The 25004-nt window shown below is 40.9% G+C and overlaps 1 protein-coding gene across 2 annotated transcripts in view; it reads left to right on the top strand.

Annotated features, from left to right (window-relative positions):
- The window catches only part of Grid1 (glutamate ionotropic receptor delta type subunit 1), an 829150-nt gene that overhangs the window by 767744 nt on the left and 36402 nt on the right, over positions 1–25004 (top strand). For both annotated transcript variants that reach the window (XM_008824432.2, XM_008824433.3), the window contains exon 13: positions 8305–8500. In XM_008824432.2, the coding sequence (XP_008822654.1) occupies positions 8305–8500 (196 nt within the window). The remainder of the gene's footprint in view (positions 1–8304; positions 8501–25004) is intronic.

The following is a 25004-nucleotide window of genomic DNA, read 5'->3' as shown; positions in this document are numbered from 1 at the left end:
TTGTGCAGTTACTAGAGCTTCTCTTGCTATTGATTATAAGCTTTAATGCATTGTGGTCTGATAGAATGCATGAGCATTTCTTTTTTGTACTCTTTGAGGTTTGTTTTATGCCCCAGAATGTGGTCAATTTTAGAGAAACTTGCATGAACTGCTGAGTAGAAAGTGTATTCTTTGATGCTTGGGTACAGTATTCTGTAGATGTCTGTTATGCCCACTTGATGTAAGATGTCATTTAATTCACATGCCTCTCTGTTTTTCCTTTGTCCAGTTGAATTGTCTATTAGAGACAGTGAAGTATTGAAGTCCCCTACTATTACTGAAATGTGGTTAATCTGTTTTTATACTCCCAAGTATTGTTTTTATGAAATTGGGTGCACCAGAGTTTGGGTGTGTGTATGTTTATGATTCTTATATCTTTTTGGTCAGTTCTTCCTTTGATTAGAGTGAAGTGACCCTCTTTATCTCTTCTCTCAATAGTTTTAATTTGAAGTCTATTTTGTCAGATATTAGAATTGTAACACCTGCTTGCTTCTTAGAGTCATTTGCTTAGAACGCTTTTTTCCCCCCATCTTTCACTCTAAGGTGAGATGAGTTTCTTGAAGATAACAAAAATGATGCATTTTGTATCTTAACCTATTCCACTAGCATATGCCTTTTGGCAAGGGAGTTGATGCCATTGATGTTTAGAATTATTATTGAAAGAGGTGCATTGGTTACTATCATTTTAATTTGTGTCCTTGGTCCTATTTTGTGTTTCTGTACTTCCTTTGTTTTCTTTCTGTAACCTCTTGGGCATAGTCATTTCTATCTTCAGTCCTTTGTAGTACTTCATGTGTTTTCTGTAAGGCTGCTTTGTTGGACATAAATTCTTCTTCTTAATTTTTAAAACGTTTTATTCATTATTTTTATTTTTGTGTATGAGTGTATTGCCTGCATTTATGTAAGTGCATCCTTTTCATGCAGTGCCAGTGGATGTCAGAGGTGGCATCAGATCCCCTGGAACTGGAGCTGTGGATGTTTGCTAGCCACTATGTAGGTGCTGGGATCAGAACCCAGGTCCTCTGCAACAGCAGTCAGTGCTCTTAACTGCTAAGTCACTACTCCAGACCCTGGAGATGAATTCTTTAAGGTGTCATGGAAATTTTCTGTTCCCTTTCAACTATGATAGATAGTTTTGCTGGGTAAAGTGTTCTGGGCTGGCATCCATTGTCATTTAGAACTGGGAATACTTTGGTCCAGGCTCTTCTGTCTTTCACAGTTTGCACTGAAAAACTCAGCTGTAATTCAGATGGGTTTTCCTTTGTATGTGACTTGTGGTTTTTCTCTAGCAGCTATCAGTACCCTTTCTTTGTTCTGTATATTTAGTGGTTTTACTATGACATGCGGTGGAGAGTTTCTGTTCTGGTTCTGTATAATTGGTGTTCTGTGTGCTTCTTGTATCTGTGTAGGTTTGTCTTTCCTTAATTTGGGGAAATTTTCTTCTATAATCCTGTGAAGATCTGGTCGTTGTGATTGGCCTTCCTGTATGCCTATGTTGTGTAGATTTGTTCTTATCATGGTGTTCCATGTTTCCTTATTATTCCATTTCTTTGGGTTTTTTTTTTCCTTAAACTTTAATAGTCTTTTCTTGAGGGGTCCAGTTCTTCAACTTTGTCATCCAGTCTTGATATTCTGTTTTCCATTTCATTCATTCTGCTTTTGAGACTTTCTCCTATTGTTTCAAATTGACTCACTGAGTTTTTCAATCCCATCTTCTTTTTGGCTTGGGTTTTCTTCAATATTTCTATCTCTTTTGCAGGTAAACGTTTCAGGTCCTGAATTGTTTTTGTTATTTCATTCAGCCACACATTTGTGCTTTCTTGTGCTTCGGTCACAAGTGTATGCCTATCCTTTTTGAGTTCTTTGATCATGTTTGATTGTTCTTTTCAATTTTCCATTATGGGTTCCTCCAAGTGATTCTCATTGCAGCGCACTTAGGACTGGTGGGCTTTGTTGGGGCATATTCTTTTGGTTTTTCATATTATTTGCATTTTTGCATTGCTGTTTTGTTGGTTGTGTATCCTATAGGAAATTCTCTTCTGCCTTTGTTTATTTTAGTTGATGTTTGGTTCTATTGGTATTTTTGATATAACTTGGTTTCTTTTTGCATATGAAAAGTTGGTTGTGGGCCAGGCATGGTGGCGCACATCTTTAATCCCAGCACTTGGAAGGCAGAGGCAGGCAGATCTTTGTGAGTTTGATGCCAGCCTGGTCTACATAGTGAGTTCCAGGACAGCTGGAGCTACAAGCAGACTCTGTCGCAAAAAGACAAATTGTGTGCTTCAGGTTCTTGCATGATAGTAGGCTGCCCTGGAGAGTAAGCAGGTCTGTGGCATGCAGATCAGGAGTGGGGCCAAGGGCAAGACTGGTTGGGGACAACATCTGGTGGGTCTAACAAACAAAACTAGGGAGTTGAGCTTGTCTAGGTGTCTAGGTGCAGGGGATCAGGATGCAGTGGGCAGGTATGGCCTAAAATGGTAGCCTTGAGTTATGGGTGGAAAGAGAAGGAGCTGGTCTGGGCCCGAGGCTAGAAGGAGGAACCCATTGAGTGGAGAGAGTAGAGCTACTCAGGGTACAGGGACATTAAGGTATAGTGTGTGGGATCTGACTTTCCACGGTAGTAGGAAGGTCTGTGGCAGGCAGATCAGGAAACCAAGGGCAAGTTGGGAGGGGGCAGGGGGTAGGAAAGCCTGTAGAGGGTCTAACAAACTAAGATGGAAGAGTAAGCTAGTTTGGGTTAGGAAGATAATCCAGATCTGAGGCCAAAGACCAGGATGGGCCTGGCGACAGGGCTAAAAGGGGGACCCATTTTAGGTAGAGAGTAGAGCTGCCAAGGTACAGGGGAATCAAGACACAGTGGGCAGGATCTGACTTAACAGGTAGAAAGTATGACTGTGGCGGGCAGATCAGGAGGGCAAGGGCAAGGGCAAGGTGGGGTATGGGGACAGCCTGTGGAGGTCTAACAAACTAAGCTGGAGAATTGAGGTAGTCTAAGTGCAGGGGATCAGGATGCAGTAGGCAGGTCTAGACTAAGAGGAGAGTGGAGCTTCTCAGGCTGCAAGGGAATCAAGGCTGAGTTGCAAAGGCTCTTTTGCAAGACAATCTGAGATGCTCGTAGGTATCAGCTGTACAGTCACCTTGGGAAGCCCTCCCACCCCCAAATCATCAGTTCAGGGCAAGTGATATAGAGAGTTCCCATTGGTTACAGACCTGGTTTTAATAGCGAATCACTGAGTGGAAGATACTGGTTTAAAAGTAAACTCAGAAGAGATGGCAGACTTTGCTGTGGGAGGATTTTAACACTGCATGCTATTTTCCAAAAAGAGGCACAGCAAACAGGTGGGGTTAGCCTCAAGACACACGTTTGCACTGTGGTATTTCACCACTTGATTCAGACCCAGGTGGGCAGCACAGCAATGATGCTTTTGAAATCATTTTCCCCAAGCAGCTCCTTGCCCGACTGTTCCCTGCTTTTCTAGGGAGGCCCTTTTAGGCAGTGACCATCCTGCCCACAAAGCAAGGGTCCAGATAGCCTGAAAATGGAGTTGTGTTGTCCCCAGGCCCAATTTGGTTTCAGAGTTCTCCAGACCATCACATTTATCTATTCCGCATACCTAAACCAGGAACGATTGATAAGGTGACAATTTTAGTGCTGATCAGAAGCTTTTGCCTATATTTTTGGTAGGGAGACAGAAACAAGTGAGGGTATGAGCTTCTTACTTGAAGACAGATGGACCAAGGACGAGGTAGGCTCTGATCATGTGATCCTGGAAACTGACATAGGCTTCCTGCCCATGCTTTGTTTTTCCATCAGTTATGACCACCCCAGCTATTACCCTTAACTCCTGCATGGCGGGGCGGGGGGCAATGGTTCTACCACTTCAGCTATTTGTTGACAGCCAGAAGAGCTGGCACTTACTGAACAGTAACCATGTGCTGGGTATATGCCTGTGAGCATTAATATTCACCAACCCTGTGAAACAGGGATGAGTTATGAAAGCTAAGACCTCAGGCATTAAAAGTGTTGCCTTGGTCAATGTTTCTAGGACTTACATTCATTAGAGTCACCTAGGGACCAGTGAAAACACAATCTACCTAGTACCAGTCTAAGAGTTTCTGAACTGATAGATCTGGAGTGAGAACCAAGAGTTCACATTGGTCATAATGCCATGGGGGCCACTGAGATGGCAACCCCAAGGGCTACTTTGAGACTACTCTAGACACCTGAGACATTCTGAGACAGGAAAGCATACAGAGCTGCCAGATTTCAAAAGCTCTCTTTTCCAGCTGTTGGGAATTATCCTGTAGTGTATATCCCCAAAGAGCCATGTTCTGTCACTCAGTAAGGCCTTCAGAGGTAATTTCTTTTCTTCCTAGAACATCCTATCTATTGTTTCTCCCCTGACTGCTTCCACCCAGGTTTTATGACTAAGCTTAATGCTTCTTCAGGAAACCTTAGGTCTGACTCATAATTTAGTGGCTCCCCCCGCCTCGTGATCAGGGATGCCCCCATTTGGAACTGCATTTTATTCCTACTCATATTGATTAGTCAAAGTTAGTTTTCTTCTCTAGCCATTCACCCATGTTGGAAGCTCTGGAAATTCTCACCATTCATCTCCTGCTTTAGATGCCACTGCACTTGACCTAGTAGATTTCTAGGACCTGCTTGAGGAAATATCTGGTTCAATGTCTTTATTAAGGTGCAGGATACACAGTGAGTTGACAGAAATCTCACCTGTGATAGCCAGGCATATCTTCCATCTGTCTATAGTGTAAAAGTCTGGGCACTTGTGTTTACTCGTTGCTGAAAAGAGTGACTTCAGAAAAGGCTAAACTGAAGGGCTGGAGAGATGGCTCAGTGGTTAAGAGCTCTGACTGCTCTTGCAGAGGACCAGGTTCGATTCCCAGCACCAACATGGTGGTTAACAGCCAAAGGAAAGAAAAGGCTAAATTGTATGTGCTGCCAGTGCAGCCACCCTGTGGCAAAACGCCTTCTCTTTTTTGGATGAGTGTTCATTCTGGCTTCAACATCTATCATCCACTGATTTCCAGTGCTGGCTTGCAGCCCAGCTGACTGGATGTCCTCATTCTCCTTTCCCCTTTCCTGTGTTTCCTTTCCAAAACTCTGACAAGAGGATGACTGCCCAGGGAAATGATAGTTTTGGTTTGTGGTGAACCCTCTATTCTGTTCCCCTTCCCCCAGCCTCTTAAGCTTTAGTTACTCTGAAATATGATAGTTGAACCTACTGTGTGGCAGTCATGGTGGTGAACTGGGAAATTTTTTTAAAGAGAAAGCATGTATCTGTGATGAGAGACACCTCTGTATCTGTGACAACAAGAGGTGATGGTATGAGCAGAAGGTGGAGCTGCATAGGAGGACCAAGGTGATGTTTTAGGGGAGGAAGCAATGAACTGCACCAGGACAGAAAAGGACATACAGAGCCGTAAACATTCAGGTTGCCTGCTTATCATCCAAGGTGTTTCCCAAGTCTTTGGCCATGGACTCCATCATGAAGAAATGCCACAGGAGAGAAGAAATCTCCATTTTAAATGTGTAGATGAAACAGGATATCTGAGCTCCATGGAAGTTATGCATGCATTCTGTACTAGTGGAAACTGCAGTAATTTAGAGTAGTTCGGTATTTAGAATCAACTGTGTAATTCATCCTGATATTTCCCATTCATCAAAGCCTGTATTTGTTTGTATTACCATGAGAAAAATTTTAAAAAATGTCAGAAGAAGAAGATTTTCCCTCCTTTTATTACAGGCAAATTATGACATAGTTACAACCCTTGGGGCCCTTCAAGCAAAGGAACATCTTGTTTCAATTAGATATAAATAATGAACAATAATTAGGAAGATTTCTTCATCAAATTTGTTATTTTATGTTTTCTTTCATCTGCCATGTATTGAAATGAATCTGGAGCTCTGTTTCAAGACCACATAGCAAGGACCAAGGGAATTTGATAGAATGTGGTGCTACAGCAGGAGGGAACAGCCACACACTGCTGGCCCTCATGTGCAGTGCCAGCCTTGGGTCCAGGTCCATGGAGTGAAGGTGGGGCTTCTTCAGCTCCACTCCTCCAAATTCTACATCTACTCTGGGCCCAGGTGTGGAATGCAATCTCAGAATCGCTGCCTGATGCTCTGGAGTGCTGACCCCATCAACACTACTGTATGAACGGATCATATTCTCCCCTGGCCCTCACAAGAACCCGCTGCTACATGCTTTGCTTCCAATCCTCATCTTATGATTTGGAAATTGAGGCACAGAGCCATTAACTAAGTTGCTTGGGCTCTGAAACAAGGCAGGCAATTAGACTCCAAAACTCCTGCTTGTGTTTGTGTTAGAAGACAGCTATGTGAAATCCCAGAAACATGCTGCAGCTATGAAAGCCTTCTAGGTGTGGGGACAAGACAAGCAGACCAGGGACAGGAATGGCTTCCCACAGGGAGAGTTGACAGCTAGATCTTGATGAAGAACATAGGCACATGACTGAGATACAGGGATTCCAGGCAAAGGATAGTACGGCCTGGTACCACAGATGAGAGGGGAAGGGTAATAGCATGGGGTAGGGAGAGAAAAGCGAGTGGAGGTGAGGGCAGAAGTTGGAAGTTTTATGTGTGTGTGTGTGTGTGTGTGTGTGTGTGTGTGTGTGTGTGTAACTGGACTGGGAAGACATACACACACATATATATGGTCTGGAAAGATTGAAGATTGGTTGGGTTGGCTCTTCCCAGGAAAAGACTCAGTAAAAGGCATGGAAAATGATGTGGGTTGATAAATAGGAGGTATTGAGACATCCAGAAGAAAAATAGAGAGCAGTCAAGTTGGGCCCTGGATTCTTATTGGGATTTTTTGAATTTTGCAGATTGCCCTGGTATGAGGCCTTCTCTCAGAACATCATGATGGGCACCACTTTTCAAGAAGCAAATAAGAACATTGCACTAATTGGCCCTTCCTGTCCTCACTACTGAGGGTTCCTAACTTACCGATAGTTCAACTAAAGTGCCTTTGATATCACAGTGGTGCAAAAACAACAATCATGCACTAGAAACTGTGCTTTGAATTTTGAATTTGGATCTCTTCCCAGGCTCGTGACATGTGATAGGATCTTCTCTTATGCTGCCGGGTGGTAACAGCAACTTTCGCTCCTGGTGAGCTGTGTGAACATGGGGGTGAACAGTGGACCCTCGACAGTATGCTGTGTTGCCATTTTAAAATATATATATATGCATTTGATAAGTTATATAACATTTTCTATATTTTATTTTAAAGAAGGCATTATGTCACATTATTTTTGCATAACCAGAAACTAATGTAATTGTTGTAGGCATGCTAACGTTAGGGAAGGGGTATGAAACATATTTTCAGCTTAATATTTTCAGCTTGAAATGGATTTGCTGTCATACCAACCCAGCAGTTAGGAAATACCTGCATTTCCCCTTCTGGAAAGAAATCTCGTTTTTTTGTCCCCAGCTTAGGTGTCTATCACAAAGGGGCTGATGGGCCTCCTGGAAGCACTGTGTCCCTTCAGTGTGCACCTGGCTAGAACTACTTGCCTCTTCTCCCTTTACAGTGACCCCCAAGGTCCTTCAAAATATTTTTGTCTATTTTCAGTATCTTTTAAATAAATGTCAACACTTAAAAAGTCAGGAGATTCATGTAAAAATCCATTTTTCATTACTCTTTCAAAGAACAAAGTGGTTGAAGGCCAGTAATCAAGTAGATTAAGGCCAGTAATTTGCTGGAACCCCAGCACATCTGCGAGCTGTGGAGAGCATACCTCTAAATAGGGCCATCCTTTTAGTGTGCCCCACACTAGCCTGAGTGTCAGGAGCAATCCTTGTCAATGTCCATCTTGTCTACTTAGCCTCTGGGTGCTTGGGGTGGAGAATTTCAGTGATTAGCATCTCGGGTTGCCCTCACTCTATCATAGTGTGTCTGTCTTGATGACTATTTCTGCAGCTGTATTCCAAGCTCCTTGATGGCAGGAATCATTCTTTCTTCATTGTTTTATGCCATGATCTCAATACAGAACCTGGTTCTGTGTGTTTGGCAGGCTTATTGAGGAAACACAACTGTGACTTATGAAGGCCTGATAAGCTTGCTTCAGGCTAAGGGACTAGTGCTGTTGGGAGCTCGGTGCTAAGAATTGGATGGTGGGTTGGGGCATGGCTTGGAGCTCAAGAGGGGTCATCTTATCCCTGTAATGTGTCGTGTATAACATGTGCTCATGCCTTGCTGCCTTTCTGCCTTTTAGGACATTTCAGGACCTGTCCAAACAACTGGAGATGTCTTATGGCACCGTCCGGGATTCTGCTGTCTATGAATACTTCCGAGCCAAGGGTACCAACCCCCTGGAACAGGATAGCACATTTGCTGAGCTCTGGCGGACCATCAGCAAGAATGGAGGGGCCGACAACTGTGTGTCCAGTCCTTCAGAAGGCATCAGGAAGGTAGGCAGGAGTTGGTATCTGGGAACATGTGCTGGGATTGGAGCCATGGATGTCAACATCCCTGAGGTCAAAACTACCTTCCACAGGTATCTGCCTGCAGGTACTATATCCTCAAACTCCACAAGCTGATAGCCATTCATAGGTGCAGAAGCAGAGAGCCATGAAATAGTTACCTTTCAGTTTCTTGTGGGAAATTGGTCAGGGAATAGCAACCAGGTTAGACTGAAGATTTGGGCCTCCCTCCTCACGGGCTGATGAGCTGGTGGCATGGCAGATCTTCCCCATACAAGTTAGAGCATGTGGCGTAAGCAGAAACAGAGCACCAAGGGCTGAGGGAAGCACTGAGGGAGAAGAATGCCCATAGTCATCAGGGTATTGAGTTGGGCAGAACAAACATGGGTCAAGGGCTTGAAAGGCAGTCAGAGTACATCTTTAGGGCTGTACTATGTAGAAAGGGGGTGCTTTGGGGATAGTGGCCAGGACAGTGATCTTGGGATGAAACCTGTACTGGAGAGGAAAGAGAGGAAGGGCAGAGAAAGGCTATCGTTGCTGTTCTAGTTCGTTTTTCTGTTACCGTGATAACACCATGACCATGGGGGAGGATAGGATTTATTTTACCTTATCCTTCCAGGCCATAGTCCTACTTTGAGGGACATCAGGGAAGGAACTAGAGGCAGGAACCTCGAGGCAGGAGTTGCAACAGAGACCATGGAGGAACACTATTTACTGGCTTGTTCATCTGGCCTGTGTTCAGCCTGCTTTCTTATATAACCCAGGCCCACCTGCCCAGGGGTGGTACCACCGGGCTCTCTTACATCAATTAGCAATCAGAGGGTGGGATAGGGAGTTATGGAAATGATGCACATGTAATATTTATGTATGAAATTCTCAAAAGTGTTTAAATTAAAAAAGAAAATACTTCACAGGCATGTCACAGGACAATCTGTTTGAGACAGCTCCTCAATTGAGGTTCTCTCCAGTAGTAGGTTCTATCAACCTGACAGTAATCATTAACCAGTACATTGGGACTGGAGAGATGGCTCAGCAGTAAAGATCACTGGTTGTTCTTGTAGAGGACCTGGGTTTGATTTCCAGCACCCACATGGCAGCTAACAACCATCTGCAACTCCAGTTCCAGGGGATCCAATGTCTTCTGACCTCTGAGGGCATTATACGACAATGGTTCCCTTACATACGTGCATGCAAAACACTCATACACATAAAAAAATGATAAATAAAATATTTAAAAAATAATTAACCAGTACAGTTACAATCCTGAACAACTCATCAGGCATCGCTCCTTTAACTAGTTTTCTACAATCATATGCATTAAGCATTGCTGTATCATCATACAGATGAAGTTCAGAAACAGTCTCTCACAGTTAGATTCTGAGTCCGTGACTCCTTGGGCTCTGGGCTAAGGGTTGGCTTTTATTGTCATGTGCTACTCTGTGGCCCTTGAGCTTGATGGGGAATAAAGTGGTGGGACAAAGCAGGTGTCATGTGACTGCTGCTGCTGTTGGTATCCTCCTGTCCAGGCATCCTAGCATGTGGCAGCCACCATCCCTAAGGTAACTTATGAGGAGTGTGAACAATATGGGTGGCCCTGGGCCAGCACTGCAGGCTCTCTGCCCAATTACCTCACTGTCATCTCTCATCTCTTGGCCTCTGCCTCCCTACTACCGTATAGATTCTTATCTCTCCCATGTCTTTAAGATACACAAGCAAATGCACAAACAAGAAAACATGTTCCCTTCTGTTCCACTTGGTCACTCCATAACTGCCTGGCCTTTCTGCACAGCACCATGGCCGTGAGGTCAACTTGAGCAAATTTCTGGGCAAGAAGGCAGATCAAGGCATACTGATCTGCTCTTCAGGAGGATAGTGGTCCCCAACAAACTGACAGACCCTCCCCTCCCCCAGGAGAACCACAGGGCATCCACTGGAAGGACCCTCAGCTCTATGTAGGAAGCTCGGGTGTTAGGGCAGAACATCGTCTTCATTTCATGGTTTCCGTGGGGTGGATGCTTGCTGGGAATGAGTTCTCACACAGCCATCACAGGGGGAGGACAACAGCGTTGACTTTCATTTCTTATTTATCAAGGCTAAAAAGTAGATATGTCTGACTGCAGAGCCTGACACATAGGGCATGAATCCCAGGTCTTCAACTCACCAACAAGTTGCATGGAGTGTTCTATTTTTCCTGTCTGGGACCTCGTAGAGTCCAGAGAGATTTGGCCAAATTGCTGTTTCTAGGTCTCCTCAGAAACATAACATCTAAAACATATATTGTAGATTTTGAGCCTTTACATTTAACCAGAAAGATAAAATACTAAGTAACTATGCTATTCGCACACCCTCTTACTTCCCAATGCACTACAAAGGGTGTTGCTCCAGCTTCGAGCTGCAGGGTCCTCTTACATCCCTGATAGTGAATCCTGTGGTTGCAGGTGACCTCTTTGGAAATAATGAACACAAAGTTAACTGTGGGCCTGGGGCCTGGGCTGAATGGCCTTGGAATTCCTTCTCTCAGCCTTTCAGGTCTCTCAGAGAGTCAATACTCAGTTGACAAAGGCTCTTATAAAGTCTCACTGCAGCAGCACTACTTAGAAAGAAAAGGCTAGCTATTTATCACAGGACATTTTAAAGAGGGAATAGTTGGAACACATGTGACCAACATCTGGGGAATATCAAGAATATATCGTGAACTTCTACAAACCAAAAAGCAAAGCTAAGTCAGTTTAGTAGAAAAATAGGCGAAAGTCTTGCACAGGCCTTTCACAGAAGAGGCAGTGCATATGGACAACAGTCACAGGAAGAGACAGTCATTAGTGATCTGTGAAATGCAAATTAACACCATAAAGCTATATCATTTTCCACCAATTAGCCTGGTATAAAGTGAGAAGCAGTGGATAGGCTGCAGAGTAACAGGTGCTTAAGTGCTGGTGGGAGTGGACTAAGTACAACCACTTCAGAAAAACGTTCCTCATTCTCTTGCAGAATGGGACATCACATACCCTATGGCCCAGCAATTCCACTCCTATGTATCCACCCAATATTAATGTCCACATGAACCCCTGGAGACAGGAAGGGTCATGGTAACGTTGCTAATAGAGCCCAGACCCTGGAAACAATCCAAATGGCCATTAACATCGAGAAAAAAATATCTGCAGTGAAATGGATGAACTACAGCTGTCTTGAATAGTATAGATGAATCTTACCAGGATAATATTGAGCAAAAAAGCCTGGCAGGCTATTTTATATGGGTCAGCTAATAGAAAATAACATATTCCTTCATACCCTTTAAAAATGTATAAAACACTCTCATATACACATCCAGAGTAATAAAATAAAAGATTCACCATGGTGGTTGCTACAGACAGGAAGAAGCACCAGGCAGGAGGGAGCAAACTGGTGCGTGTGAGTCAGAATCAGTGGTAGCTGTAGATTAGTGGGAGTTTCATTTTTTATTTTTTCATTTATCACAATAATAAATAGTAAATGATTCAATTATAAAAAGAGAGCCATGCCCTGAGTAAATGGATAGACATCCTACAGCAAGGGCTGTGATTGACACTGTTCTGTGCACCAATCTGCTCTTCCAAATTAATAAATCCAAACAAGTCAGGCAGACTTCTGCTTCTCACATGTGCCAGTCTCTTCCTGTACTATTTTTGTTCCTGCCTTGGTGTACTGGAAAGACCAACATACACCACTAATGCCCACTGGAGGGTGGCAAATCTGGAGATGGGTCACCAAGGAGATGCCTTCCCACAGTCCTAGTCACCCTTAGTCCACTTCAGAAATTGTCCACTATTTGGAAATAATTAGGGTCTTTCTCATTTAAAAAGCAGTGTAAAATAAAAACAAACAAGGATACAAATAAGTATCCCTTACCAAAGCCTATGGTTTCATGGTACAGAATCTAATCTTTTCTCAGTGTATATTACATTCATGATATCATTTTATAAACCCTAAGCTAGGCTTGGGGTCTCAAATCTCCCTTTTGCATCTTGAATCTCCAAGGAAAAACTGTCTAGTAGAACTAGACGAATGTTAAGGATTTTATAACTAGTGTCATAAAAGTAAGTTTATAGTATTGCCAGAAAATGAACTGTGCTGCATTTTTTATTGGCAAAACCCCTCAGATTTCTCTCAAGATTCTCTCCTTCATTTGTTTGTTTGCAAAGTTTTGACTGAAAGGCTTTCTCTCCTCAGCCCCTCTGCAGCTGTCTCTCTCTGTATACCCTTGGGGGCAGATTTGGTAGGCTTACAGACTATAGAAGGTCATACCCTAAAGTGAGGATCATGCCTTAAATTCAAAAATCAGAAGGCAAAATCCAAAAGTAAAGAAAAAGGGTTTAATTTCCAGTTTCTATCTAGGAGCACCCTGTTCACATCCGAGAAGGCCTGCCTGCTTCTGTACAGTGTAGGCTGCCCTACAAAGGCCAGGAGATGTCCACACTGGAACCTCCTTTAGCCACAGAAGGACAATCACACTTCTAATTTCTAGGTGCTCTTCGGTGACTTCCGCCCCATTCCCAGACATTGTGCAATTGTGGAGCAATGTCTAATTGCTACTAAAGTCAAGGAGCTTAGTATCTTGGTAACCTTGGAGAGCTGCTATTATTTTTTATTTGGGAGTACTGTAGCTTTTAATGACTTGAAACCAATTTAGGTGGGATAGTGCTTAGCAATAGGCAATCCCCTTTTCTATAGTAGCAGAACTGGAGAAAAACTTATGTCGTGTTTCTCCCTCTGCTGTGTTCTACTGCATCATGCTAGTGTTATACAGCCGAGAAAGATCGAACCGGGCCACAGTGAAGAGAGCAAGGAGGAATTTGGAGGGAGGATTTTTATTTATGAAGAGGGTGCAATGCAAGCATTTTTATGAAACTGCCTGTCATCTGGTATGTCTCAATAAACACCACATTCTTTCTGAATGAATCATGTTTGCTGTCTGACAGAGAGAAGACAGATGAATCAGGCCATAGTTGCTCCCCTCACTTAGCAGGGTACCATCTTCAGGTTCAGTGATAGAAGAAGGAAAGAGTATATTTAGACTTACACTAATATGAGGATCTAATATGAGGGAGCCTCCTGGTCCTGGGAAATGTGTCACAGAAAGACCATAAAGGGCCTGCCTTCAGTCCTCCCCTCCACAGGCACCTATCAAGTCAACACTGTCTATCAATACAGGATAATTTAATTCAAACTCTTTTCTAAAGTTGTATTTTAAAATTAGCATGCTAACTAATGGGCTTCCATAATGCTTTTCCATACATCATTGGTTTGGTTAACTCACTTGCTACCTCCTCTTCCCCATGCCCTCAGATCCATCCCTGCTTAACCCTTTAATCCTCAGCATTTTTCCCTCTTCTTTCTTAGTTGATGTGTTCTATTGTCCCTCCATTTTTTTTAAGTTGGGTTGTGGGATAGTGGGTTTCTACATTGCTTGTCATACCTCCTTCCTTTGGGTTAGCACTCTTCTTCACCCCTTAGTTTCCCCCCATACTCCTATATACCTCCCTGGATAAGCATTTCTGCACCTAGTATTCCACCTCATTACTTTTATTTTACCTATAACCTTACCACCACCACCAAGGCTCAGGGAATATCACAGAAGAGGCAGAAAAATATGTAAGAGCCAGAGGATATGGAGGGTGCTAGGAAATGCTGTCTTCTGAACATGACATAGCTATGGCGTGCATAATTTCACAGCAGCTGTAGTTACCTGTATACACAAGACCAAGCAAGCCCAAATCTTGGCACAGATGGTGTAGGTTGTCCCCAGGCCCCACCCCATATTGAGGAACTATTAGCAAGTGGATAGTGGCTGGGTGAGAGACTAATTTCTTTATTGATGATGTGACAACTGGTAGGCTTCCCCTGTCCCAGTGGATGACTTCACACCTATGTACATGTGAGTAGCTATAATTGGGCCTAGTGAGGCATGTTGGAGGAGACATGAGGGGCTTTGAGGGGGAAATGGACATAAATAGCATATTGCATTTATGGAATTCTCAGAACTAAAGACATTTAAAAAAGAAAGACTAGTCAAATGTTGGCAAAGTTTGATTATGATCCAAATCTACTTTTGTAAATAAAATGTTATTAGGAAGTATCTCCGTCCGTTCATTTACATTCAAGTTATGTCTGCTTTCCTGTTACTTCAGCAGAGTTACATAGTGTGGTAGAGGCTATATGGCTTTAAAGCCTAAAATATTTATTCTCTATACTTTTGCCAAATATATAGAAAACCATCGACCTGTAGCAGAATTCTGTACACTTAACTGTTCACCATAACCTCTGGTTTACGCACCATCTAGACACTCACAGTTACATCTAAAGTGATGTAATACATCTGTGCACCATTTCGTAACTCATAAGTACCTCAGGTAGCTTGTGATCTTGTGTTCCATCATCTAGGATCTCATAGGCAATTTTAGGAACTCATCCTCCACCTGCCACCTAGTAGCTCATCTTCTAACTCTGCACCATAGGCAGCTTAGGCACTTTGAGCAGTTCATCATTTCACTCTGTCCCATCTAGTAACCAATAGCCACCTGTAGTAGCTCCTTGCCTAGCTCTGCATCATCTAGGAGCTCACAGACACCTCTAGTCACTCAGCCTGTATCTTTGCACCATCTGGTAGCAAATGGTCTCCGCCTTTCTTGTCCTTTCCAGTCTCTGGTGACTTAGGAACTTCTCCTTCACTGTACCAATACTTTTTCCTGGCCCAGTAGAGTCTCACCATGAATTCCATTGCACAATTTTTGAGCATCAGACCCAGTGACAAATGACTTACGTACACTGCTATTTTCATCTTAGGTAGACTACTTGGTTTTTGTTGTCTCCGTAGTGTAGAAATGGGGCTTGAGCCTCAGAGAGGCTGACCTGCCCAAGGCCACACAATGAGTGGAAGTTAGTTACCCAAATGTTGCTTATTCCCACAGAGTAACATTGCCATTTCATTCTTTCAATGTGTTTATACTTTGCATAGTCTCATGCTTTAATTTCTCTTCCAGTTTCATACCAAAGTAAGAAGAAATATGCCTAGCTTCTATTTGCAAATTCTTGTTCATCCTTCCCTATGTCACGACAAAAATTATTTAGACATGTAATTTTAGTTTTTTACTTCCAAACTAATAAAATTATCAATTGAAGAAACTTTGAGATACAGAATTGAGTTGAAAATTGGTTCAAATTTATATAATAATAACTATGTCACATGAAGTCAGACTTTAATTCTGCTGGTGGGAATTTTATTTCTTTTGTTCAGTCAACTCCACCAAGTAACATCCGACATAGCCCAATGTCTTTGCAGTGCCAGGCTGACCTGGACTGCCAAACGATTAAGTCTTTCCATAAATCAGACCTAATATTTAATAACATTGTCAAATATAATATAGTGTTAATAGTTTAAATGTCAATCTTTACATCTCATTGAGTTCTTTGAATAAATAGATGAGTGGCTTGTCTCAGACCTTGTGCTAGAGATAGTATTTTTCAGAGGGAAGTGGCTATTGAGGCCAGCAGTCTTCACAGACAATGTTTTTTTCTCCACTCATTATCACTGAGGTCATAAAGTATGAAAATTTGGGGGAGGATACAACCCCCAAATGCTATTTATTTATCCACTGATGTAATGCTTGCCCGGATACCACCTCTCAGCATCTGGATCTGTTTTTGTCCCCTTCCTTTCTGCTCTGTGATGAGGGCTGCTCTTACTGCACACACTCCCTGTTGAGAATCAGGGAACATATTCTTTGGCAGAAAAAGAGGTCCTTTGAAGGACTACATTCTTCCATGGAAAGATCAGGAACATTGGGACTCCATAGCACTCTCCTTTGGAGGGAGCTAGGTGAAGGAGGTGGCCATTTATGTGGATGTACCTTGGCTCTATGGAAAATGGGAGTTCCTACTGAGAAGGGAAGGAAGCTCCTACAGGGGCTTTTCTTTCTACTTTGGGGCTGCTTGGTTCAAAGACTGGGAGGATTTGGTACAGGTGATAGGAAGGGTAGATGCAACTCCTCAGGAAAGGAACTGGCAAGAAGCAGGCAGGTCCCTGCAATGGACAACAGCAAGAGCTCTCTCTATCAGAAACTGCATGCCTCAAGACACAAATTATGTCCTCTATCTGCTTCCAAGTCAATGTGGACTGGGGTTCTGTAAGCCTCTTTCCTTCTAAGCCACTCATGCTGGATGATCAGTTTTTCATTTCTGTGCCTCTGGTATCTCCTTTAAAGTACTTTATCCATTTTGCAAGCTGGATGGTCTCTTCTCTTCATTCATTCATTTATTTGCTTATTCATCCATTAAAGAAATGCAATTTGATGGTTTTTGCATAGGATTTCTTCATATGAGCTTAAATTGCACTTTCAACCTCATTTAATCTGTGGTTTTGAGCAAGCAAATTCACCTTGTTGAATCATCAGTGAGACTTCAGAAATGCCTGTATAACTAAGATATGAATTTATCAATGTGTAAAGTTGAAAGAAAAAAGTGTGGATTGTAGCCCAATATAGATGTCAGCTCCTTGTCTTAGCATCTTCCATATGTTAGGAAGAGAAAATTAAAGAAAATAAAGACAAACACCTCTCAGTCTTCAATGAGGAATGACTGACACAACACAAAGTAAGATGCATGTGTATTTTGTCCACCTCATGAATTTAGGTAATTATATGCATGTATATTACATAATCACCACTCAGAACAGGGAGTTGAGCACTGCCATCACCTTCAAAGCATCTCTCTTGTCACTTTCTACACACTACTCCCCATTCACAGAAAGAATCTCTCACAGAGTACTAGAAAAAAAGATTGAATAGACCTCTTCCTGTAGTTCATAGAAAGGAATCGGAGTATAAATATTTGTGTTTGCCTTCTTTCAACCAACAGTTGTCTGTAAGATTGACCTATGGCACTGGAGACATCAGTGTCGTATGTTTCCTTCCTTTTGTTTCTTTGAATAGTATTCTATTGTCATTGTATGCCTGTGATTTTCATATAATATATTTTGATTGAATTTAGATCCCCTTCCCTAACTGTGCTTCCCCCCACTGCTGCCCAACAAATTTAATGTAATTTCTCTCATAAATAAAAATTTTAAATAATTATTCTCCCTAAAAATAAATCACAAGGCCTCAATGGAGGGAAATACAAAAATCTGATATTTTGGGCAGGGGTTGTTTGTATTTTTTGAGATAGGGTCTTACTGTGTAGCCCAGGCTGGCCTAGAACTAGTAAATTCTGTAACTTTCACCTTCAGAATGCTTGCTCTACAAATGTGAAAGCCCCTGTGCAGGCACTGAATATTTTTTGGATTCACTCAACCTTTGCTTTTGGCAATACTCAGCAATACTTTGTGAAACACTTTTAAATATTCATATATTTTTCTATGCTATAACTTTACTTTGAGAATTAGACCTGCAGAAATAAATGCAATAACTAACAAACCTTAGGCATGAAGATGTTCGTTACAATGCTGTTTATATTTGTAAAAGAAAAGAGAATTTATCAGAACTCAAGTCAAGAAGGAAATGCTTAGGGAAACTGCTTAATACTCAATTAATGAAATATTACTTAGGCATTAAATAATTAAGCTGTATAACAGTGAGGATAAAGTGTACTTTTAGGACATAATAAATATGTAAATTTTGCAAAAGATTAAAAATAAACAACAGAATCCCTGGAATCATATTCAGATGGTTGGAAGAGAAAAGATGTTATGTTTGGCTTATTTTATTTTATTCTAGCTTAAAATAATTTGTGTGTGTGTGTATGTGTGTGTGTGTGTATGTGTGTGTGTGTGTGTGTGTGTGTGTGTGTGTGTGTGGCATATATGTGCCACAGTGTTCTGAGGACAACTATTGTGAGTCAGTTCTCTCCTTTCACCATAGGTTTGGGAGACTGAATTCACCAGGCTTGGGCATCAAATGCTTTTATCTACTGAGCCATCTCACTGGCCTTAACCATTTTCTTAATGTTTAAATATTATAATTTATAAACATGAAACCTGAATATTTTTCTACCAAATCACTTGTTATTTTAGCAGATGACACAGGTTAGGGTATGGCTATGTGCATGTGGAATTGGGCTGCATCACATAGTTAAAGCTGGAAAAGAGGGCTCAAGCAGCTTTACTTGCCAAGACATCTAGGACTCATCAGGCTGAAGCCCAAGATTTTGAGAAGATGTCTATATGACAGCAGTTGTTAAGCAGAAAAAAGGGTCTATAGGACAGCAATTGTTAAGCATTAAAAATATCACCAAGAAACTCTACATTTAGTAGAAATACAAGTGAGTATTGTTACACAGAGTTCAACTGCTTTTTCTGCTTCTCTGAGTTCCATTATCTTTCTGTATATTTAATTTCCTGCTTGGCAGTTTTCTCTCACATTTTCATACTTTTCAGAACAGAAAAATCATTGAGACATATGAACTGTTAAATGTGTATGCATGATAAAACCATCATAGGAAGCCTCCTACCCCTCTGAGTAAGTAAATCCCTGCTCTATGTCCTGTGGTCATGGTCTTTTCATTACTAAATCACAGCTACTTGCTGTCATCAGAATTCAATCCAATATTGTGAGAAAAGTATGAGATTTTGTCTTTACTTTTAGCTGATACACAAAACAAACAGTATGCACACGAAATGGTGTAGTATGTAATGCATGATACACTGCATAATGTTTAAATCAGGTTAAATGTATTTATCATTTCAAATATTCATCACATCTTCATGGTGACAAGTTCCTAAATGATTTCTTCTAGTTCTTTTTTTTAAAACTAGAAATGCAGAGTACATCATTGTTATTGATAGAGACTTCATATTTTTAAAAAATTTTTTACAAAAAGTTTATTGAGAATATCATACATGCATATAAGGTGTTTTGATCAAATCCATGTCCACTCCCTCCCCTCCAACATTCCCCCTCTGAAGAGGTAACCCTAAAATCTTTTAAGGATTAGATACAAGCCCCAAATATTTTTGACATTTGTGGCCTTTGGAACAGAGTATGTTGTTAACGGGCCCAAGGACATTTTGACTTTTAGCCAAGAAACTGGCTACATTTCTTTGGGGTCTTTTTACCCTAACTGCCTGGCCAATTCCTACCTCCTATTCTTATCACACCATCCTCTGAAGGGATTACCCATTTTTAACTGAATGAGAATAAAATAAAAAATTCAACAGATACAGTTAGAACAGTGCTTAAAAGGAAATGAGAAGTTTTAATATGTATGATAGAAAAGAACATGGATATAAAATTAATGCTGTAAGCACTAATTTAAGAAATAATAAAAAGACAAAGAAAATCATAACAAAATTAAACAGAAACATGTTTTTAAAAAAACTGAACTAAAATAGAAACAACAGTGAAAATCAAATAAGTCAAATTTAATTGGTTTTGTTTTTCATGAAAAACCACATCCACGGATTCAGTAGTGTACATAGACTAAATGTAGTATCTATCAAAATTCCAACTTTAAAAAGTTGGCAAGATGATTCTAAGATTTAAATCAAAATTCAAGGGGCCTAAACAATTTCATATGAAAAGGGAATTGGAATATTTATACCTAACTTATAGAATTACTGTAAACTTCAATCATGAGTTTTGTATTGGTGAGGCAGCATAGAGAATCAAGACATGAACCAACATGTATATGGCCTTTGATTATCAATCAAAGAATCTCATCTATTGAGTTAGTACAAGAAATTTTAGCAAATGATGCTTGACCAAGTGAGCATATGTACAGACAATAAAACCTGGACAACTTTCTCATTACATATGAAAACATACACTTCTGATGCAGCATAAAACTAACTATTAAAAACTTCTGGGAGGAAACTTAAAATGTTAGATTAGGCAATAGTTTTAGACAGGACACAAAAAGTGTTAACTGTAAAAGAAAAGAAGAAAACTGATATAAAGTGTTTTATTAAAATTAAAAATTTCTACTCTTCAAAGGATACCATTAAGAAAATGAATGGGCAACTTACAGACTAAGAATTATATTTGGAGCAGTTACATTTCATCAAGTTCTTATATCCAGAATATATTAGAAACCCATATAAATAAGTGATGAAAAGATAAAGAGCCCAATAAAAATTAACAAAAGACTTCAGCTCACACTTCTGGAAGAAGATATATGACTGGCAAATAAGCACATGAAAAAGCGCTCAACATCAGCAGTCACCAAATTAAAACAATTATGAGATAGCTCCTCACACCCATTCAATTAGCTATAATTTAACCAAAAAGCTAAAGTTGGCTACAATTTAAAAGCTACTCATAATGACTAGGAACACTAATGTTTGTTGGGATGCTTGGCAAGCTGGTTTGAAGCAGGTAGTGTGCTGCTGGTTGGATTGTAAAAGTGTTACAACAGTATCCAGACCCTTGAACATAACAATAAATGCACACCTACACCATGACCTGGTTAGTCCAACATTTTGTGTCTGCCAAAGAAAAACAGGAGCATAACACCATGCAGGACATGGGTAAGAATATTCACATTATCCTATCCATAATAGCCCTAAATTGATAACATTGGAAAAGTGAATCAGCTGATGAGGACATAAACAAGGTAAGATTTATTCCTCAAATAGAATACTATGACAGTAAATATATGAGCGCATGTGTATAACTGAAAACTATATTACAAAAAACAATGCCAGGCAGGAGAACTCTTCCTTTGAATTATTAGTCAGGGTAACCCAAGAGACTCCCAAAATAACAAAGGCAATTGCCATAGCCCTTGATTTCCTTCCCAGAACTTGAAGGAAAAACCCTATTTCTGAAGATAGAATGGACACAGGACTTGGATCTGGAACTGACCTGGAAGTCTTCTCCTTGAAGACTAGCTCTCATTGTATCAGAAGATACTGTACAAGCTGCCAAAGGAGAATACTCATCAATGGTCCTACCTAGCTGGAAAGCCTAATAAACAGCAATGACTGGCCCAGCAAATGATCTCTGTGCTGTAGTACTGGCACTTTTATCTTGGGGTAATCAATAGCTGTCTAATTGGAACTGAGGGCCACTCGATGGGAGGGAACTCATGTGTGCTGCTGTAAACATGGCCAAATACACATGGTTAGAGAGGTCATAGATCCTAGAGAAAAACTAGTTTTGCCATATCCCTAGACCAATGAAGTTTTCTGCTTAATTCTAAACATAAATTCTCATATTTACAGTCAAGTATACCTTCCACTCCTAATTGAAGAAGCTTCTTTTTGCAACAAATAGAGACTATTACAGAGTTCCAGAACTGGTAAAATGCAGAGAATAGTGTCTCTGAGACACTTAACCCTAAGTGATATATCTTCAGTGCAACCTCTACACTTAGGATGAATGCACCTCTTACCTCTCACCAGAGAGCTTTCCTTAGTCAGCTGATGATGATTAACACAAAAACCCACAATTGCCCAGTGTGCAGAAAACAAGAGGCTACAGAGTGCTTATCCCTGATTACGACACCTATTTCAAAACTCTGCCTCTCAAGACTCAGAGATCATTATGTAAGAGTGGGTAGAAAGATTGTAAGAGTCAGAGAGGGTGGATGGCCACAAGGAAAAGTTTTCTAGACTGCTGATCAGTTACTCAGATGAACTCTCGGCACTAATGACAGCATGCACATGTCTTATGCAAGCTCAAACCAGACAAAATCCCAGCCTAGACATGGGGAAGTGGATAAGAAATCCCAATTTAGGAATTTGGGGCAAATGATGGCTGCTGAGAGGAGAAAGACAATGTCTTATAGAGATGGGACTCTTGGTGGGTCCAGTGGATGGACACATACCTAAGGACATTTTGGGACACAAATCAGACTCCATAGACCATATTATTTATATATGTGGTATATAATATGTGTATTAGACTATTATGTTTTATATACATATATATACATATATATATACATATATATATGTATATATATATAGTGGAGGTCAGAGGATAACTTGAGGACTTGAGGGAGTCCATTCTCTCCTTCCAACATGTGGTCCTAAGAAGAGAATTCAGGTCATCAGGATTGTGGGCAAGCACCTCTCCCTCTTGAGCCCTCTTGCTGGCCTATAATCTTTTATTTTTCTAATTTTCTCCTACATTTCTGTGTGTACTTTTGTCTTTATGTATATTATGTATGTGTGTATTCATGAGCTTTTGCTTCATTTTACTTTATTTTCCTTGGAAAGACATTGGAACTAAAGCACTTTCTTTTTCATTTTTTTTATCTCCTTAGCCCAAGTTAGGCATTGCCATCATAAGCTGTGACACATAAATTGGGGCAAGTTTGGAGAAACTCAACGAAGTTATGATAGAGGTTTACAGTTGTTCAATAATAAAAAATACACATACAAGCCCCTTTTCAAGATCAAGATTTCTGTGTTGATTTACTATTTGAAATATTTGGTATTTTATCCATTTATTCATTTGTTAGTTAATTTGCTAATGCTGACCCTAATATGTTAAATTGGACATGATAGGTTCACACTGAGAATTGATGTAAGGTCAAAGAGAAGATGTAGGTTGATTTGAGATTGTTATTATTTCCTTTTATTTTAAGCAATCTTCCTTCTTCTCTTTGGAATCTTGATCCATGTTGGGACATCCTGGATACCAGTCTGATCCTAACATCTCCCATAAGAGAGGCCCAGAGTGAACAGGGAGTAGGATATGTTCCAAGAGATCTGGCAGTGGAGATGAGTCAGCATCCCTCCAGGGTTTAAACTCAAACGTCTCTCACTCAGGTCTCCATGTTCTCTTCAGCCCAAGATTCTTCAGAAACAGATGGGACTAGTCAGAACAAACTCTCAGCTCTTGCTGCTGCTACTTACGTGCATTCTTGTCACCAGAGCCTGAATGGTTCCCTCCCCACTCAACCTTTGTGCACTGCAGGGCACAGTGCTTAAGCTCCAAGCTAATTTTGTCTGCCAGGCTGGCTGCTGACTGTTCCTCAAGCCTTAAAGGGAGCATCTCCCTTTTGGGGCCTTCCTCTTACCACACCGTGTACCCCAGAATATAACTGCAGTAGATGTCACCCAGTCCCCAGTGTCCTTTTCTGTCTGGCATAGGCCTTCAGGGCTCGGAGCTTCTCTACAGTGAAGCTGCTTTTAATTGCCTCTGTCTGTCTCCAGAAAGGACCTGAGGCAGAGGTGGAACAAAAATAGCACATGAGAATTTGAAACTGCTTATACTTTTAAAAAGCAAACAAAATAAATGTTCAATGATGGGTAAGAAGTGACATAGGTGGGCATGCAGTCTTGAACATCTTTCTGTCTTAAGCATGAATGAGGAGGGTTACTGGGGTTCAGATGCAAAGAAGGATGGAAAGGATAGGAGTCCTCTGCCCTGGCTAGGGACTTGCTCCATCTCTCTTGAGTTCTTTATCATACAGGTGACTGAGTTGGCCCCTGCATGACTCCTCGCTGCTTAATTCTGTTTGATGGTGATCGGTATGGGATAATACAGTCCAAAGATCAAGGAAAACCCCCTCTGAACCTCCCTTATTAAATTACTTTGCTTTAGGTTTTGAGCATTGCCAAGCAAATCTCATTATGAATTCTTCAATTACTTTCTTCCGCAATTTTTATAATTTGGTAGGGTAAGCTCTGGCATCAAACCAATATCTGTGCCATCGTGCTAACTTTGATTATTTTCAAACTCCTCATTAGAGGGAATAGGAGGATGTTGAGTTCTCTGAAATCTGATTTTATTTTTCTGATTTCCTCTGCCCCGTAATTTGCTTTGTAACCAGGCCCGATGTGGTTCACCTTAACGCTGGCTGTAAACGTGGGCTGATTCCATTCTTTTTGTCCCACTGAATATTATTGCTTTGGGTTTTATGACTTAAGTTTTTACATTTTGAAGGGAATTGTTTTATTTGATTACATTAAAATCAAGAAGCAATTGCTGATGAAAACAATTTTGATTTATTGCATCGACTAGCGTGCTGGCTATTTTTGCTAAGCTTGTTTTACTTTCATTTTCTTGGCATAATGTTGTTTGTTCAAGAGCAAAAAGAGAGAAGGGGAGGAGGGACAATAACATAAAGAAGTGGTATGTGTGGACTTGACCGATGTACCTAATCTTTGCAAGGAGGGCGTTTTGTGATATTCTTGTTTTACAAGTAAAGAATGTCAAACTCAAAAGAGGTTTGTCAATAGATTATCTAATTCTTTCCATTCTTTGTTTTACAACATAAGGGTAGTAAGAGTTGCCATGGACCCTACATTTTAAAAGTGTGTGTGTGAGAGAGAGAGAGAGAGAGAGAGAGAGAGAGAGAGAATATGGAGTAAATATAGAGAATAGTGAGCGATCCATCTATTTAAACTTTCAAACAAGGAGAGGCGGTATAGCAAAGTCTCTGTAAAACATCCCTTCTGAGGATCAGAGAAGGAGGTAGAAATGGATGGTTGTCTCTGTAAAAAAGAAATCTTTACCAGTTGAACTGGCTATCTCTCACATCTGAACAACCATCACATGGAAAAGGACTTGGA

Source organism: Nannospalax galili, unplaced genomic scaffold, assembly GCF_000622305.1.
Source record: "Nannospalax galili isolate Female #2095 unplaced genomic scaffold, S.galili_v1.0 scaffold409, whole genome shotgun sequence".
Taxonomy (NCBI): Eukaryota; Metazoa; Chordata; class Mammalia; order Rodentia; family Spalacidae; genus Nannospalax; species Nannospalax galili.
This window is presented reverse-complemented; position numbering and strand designations above follow the sequence as displayed.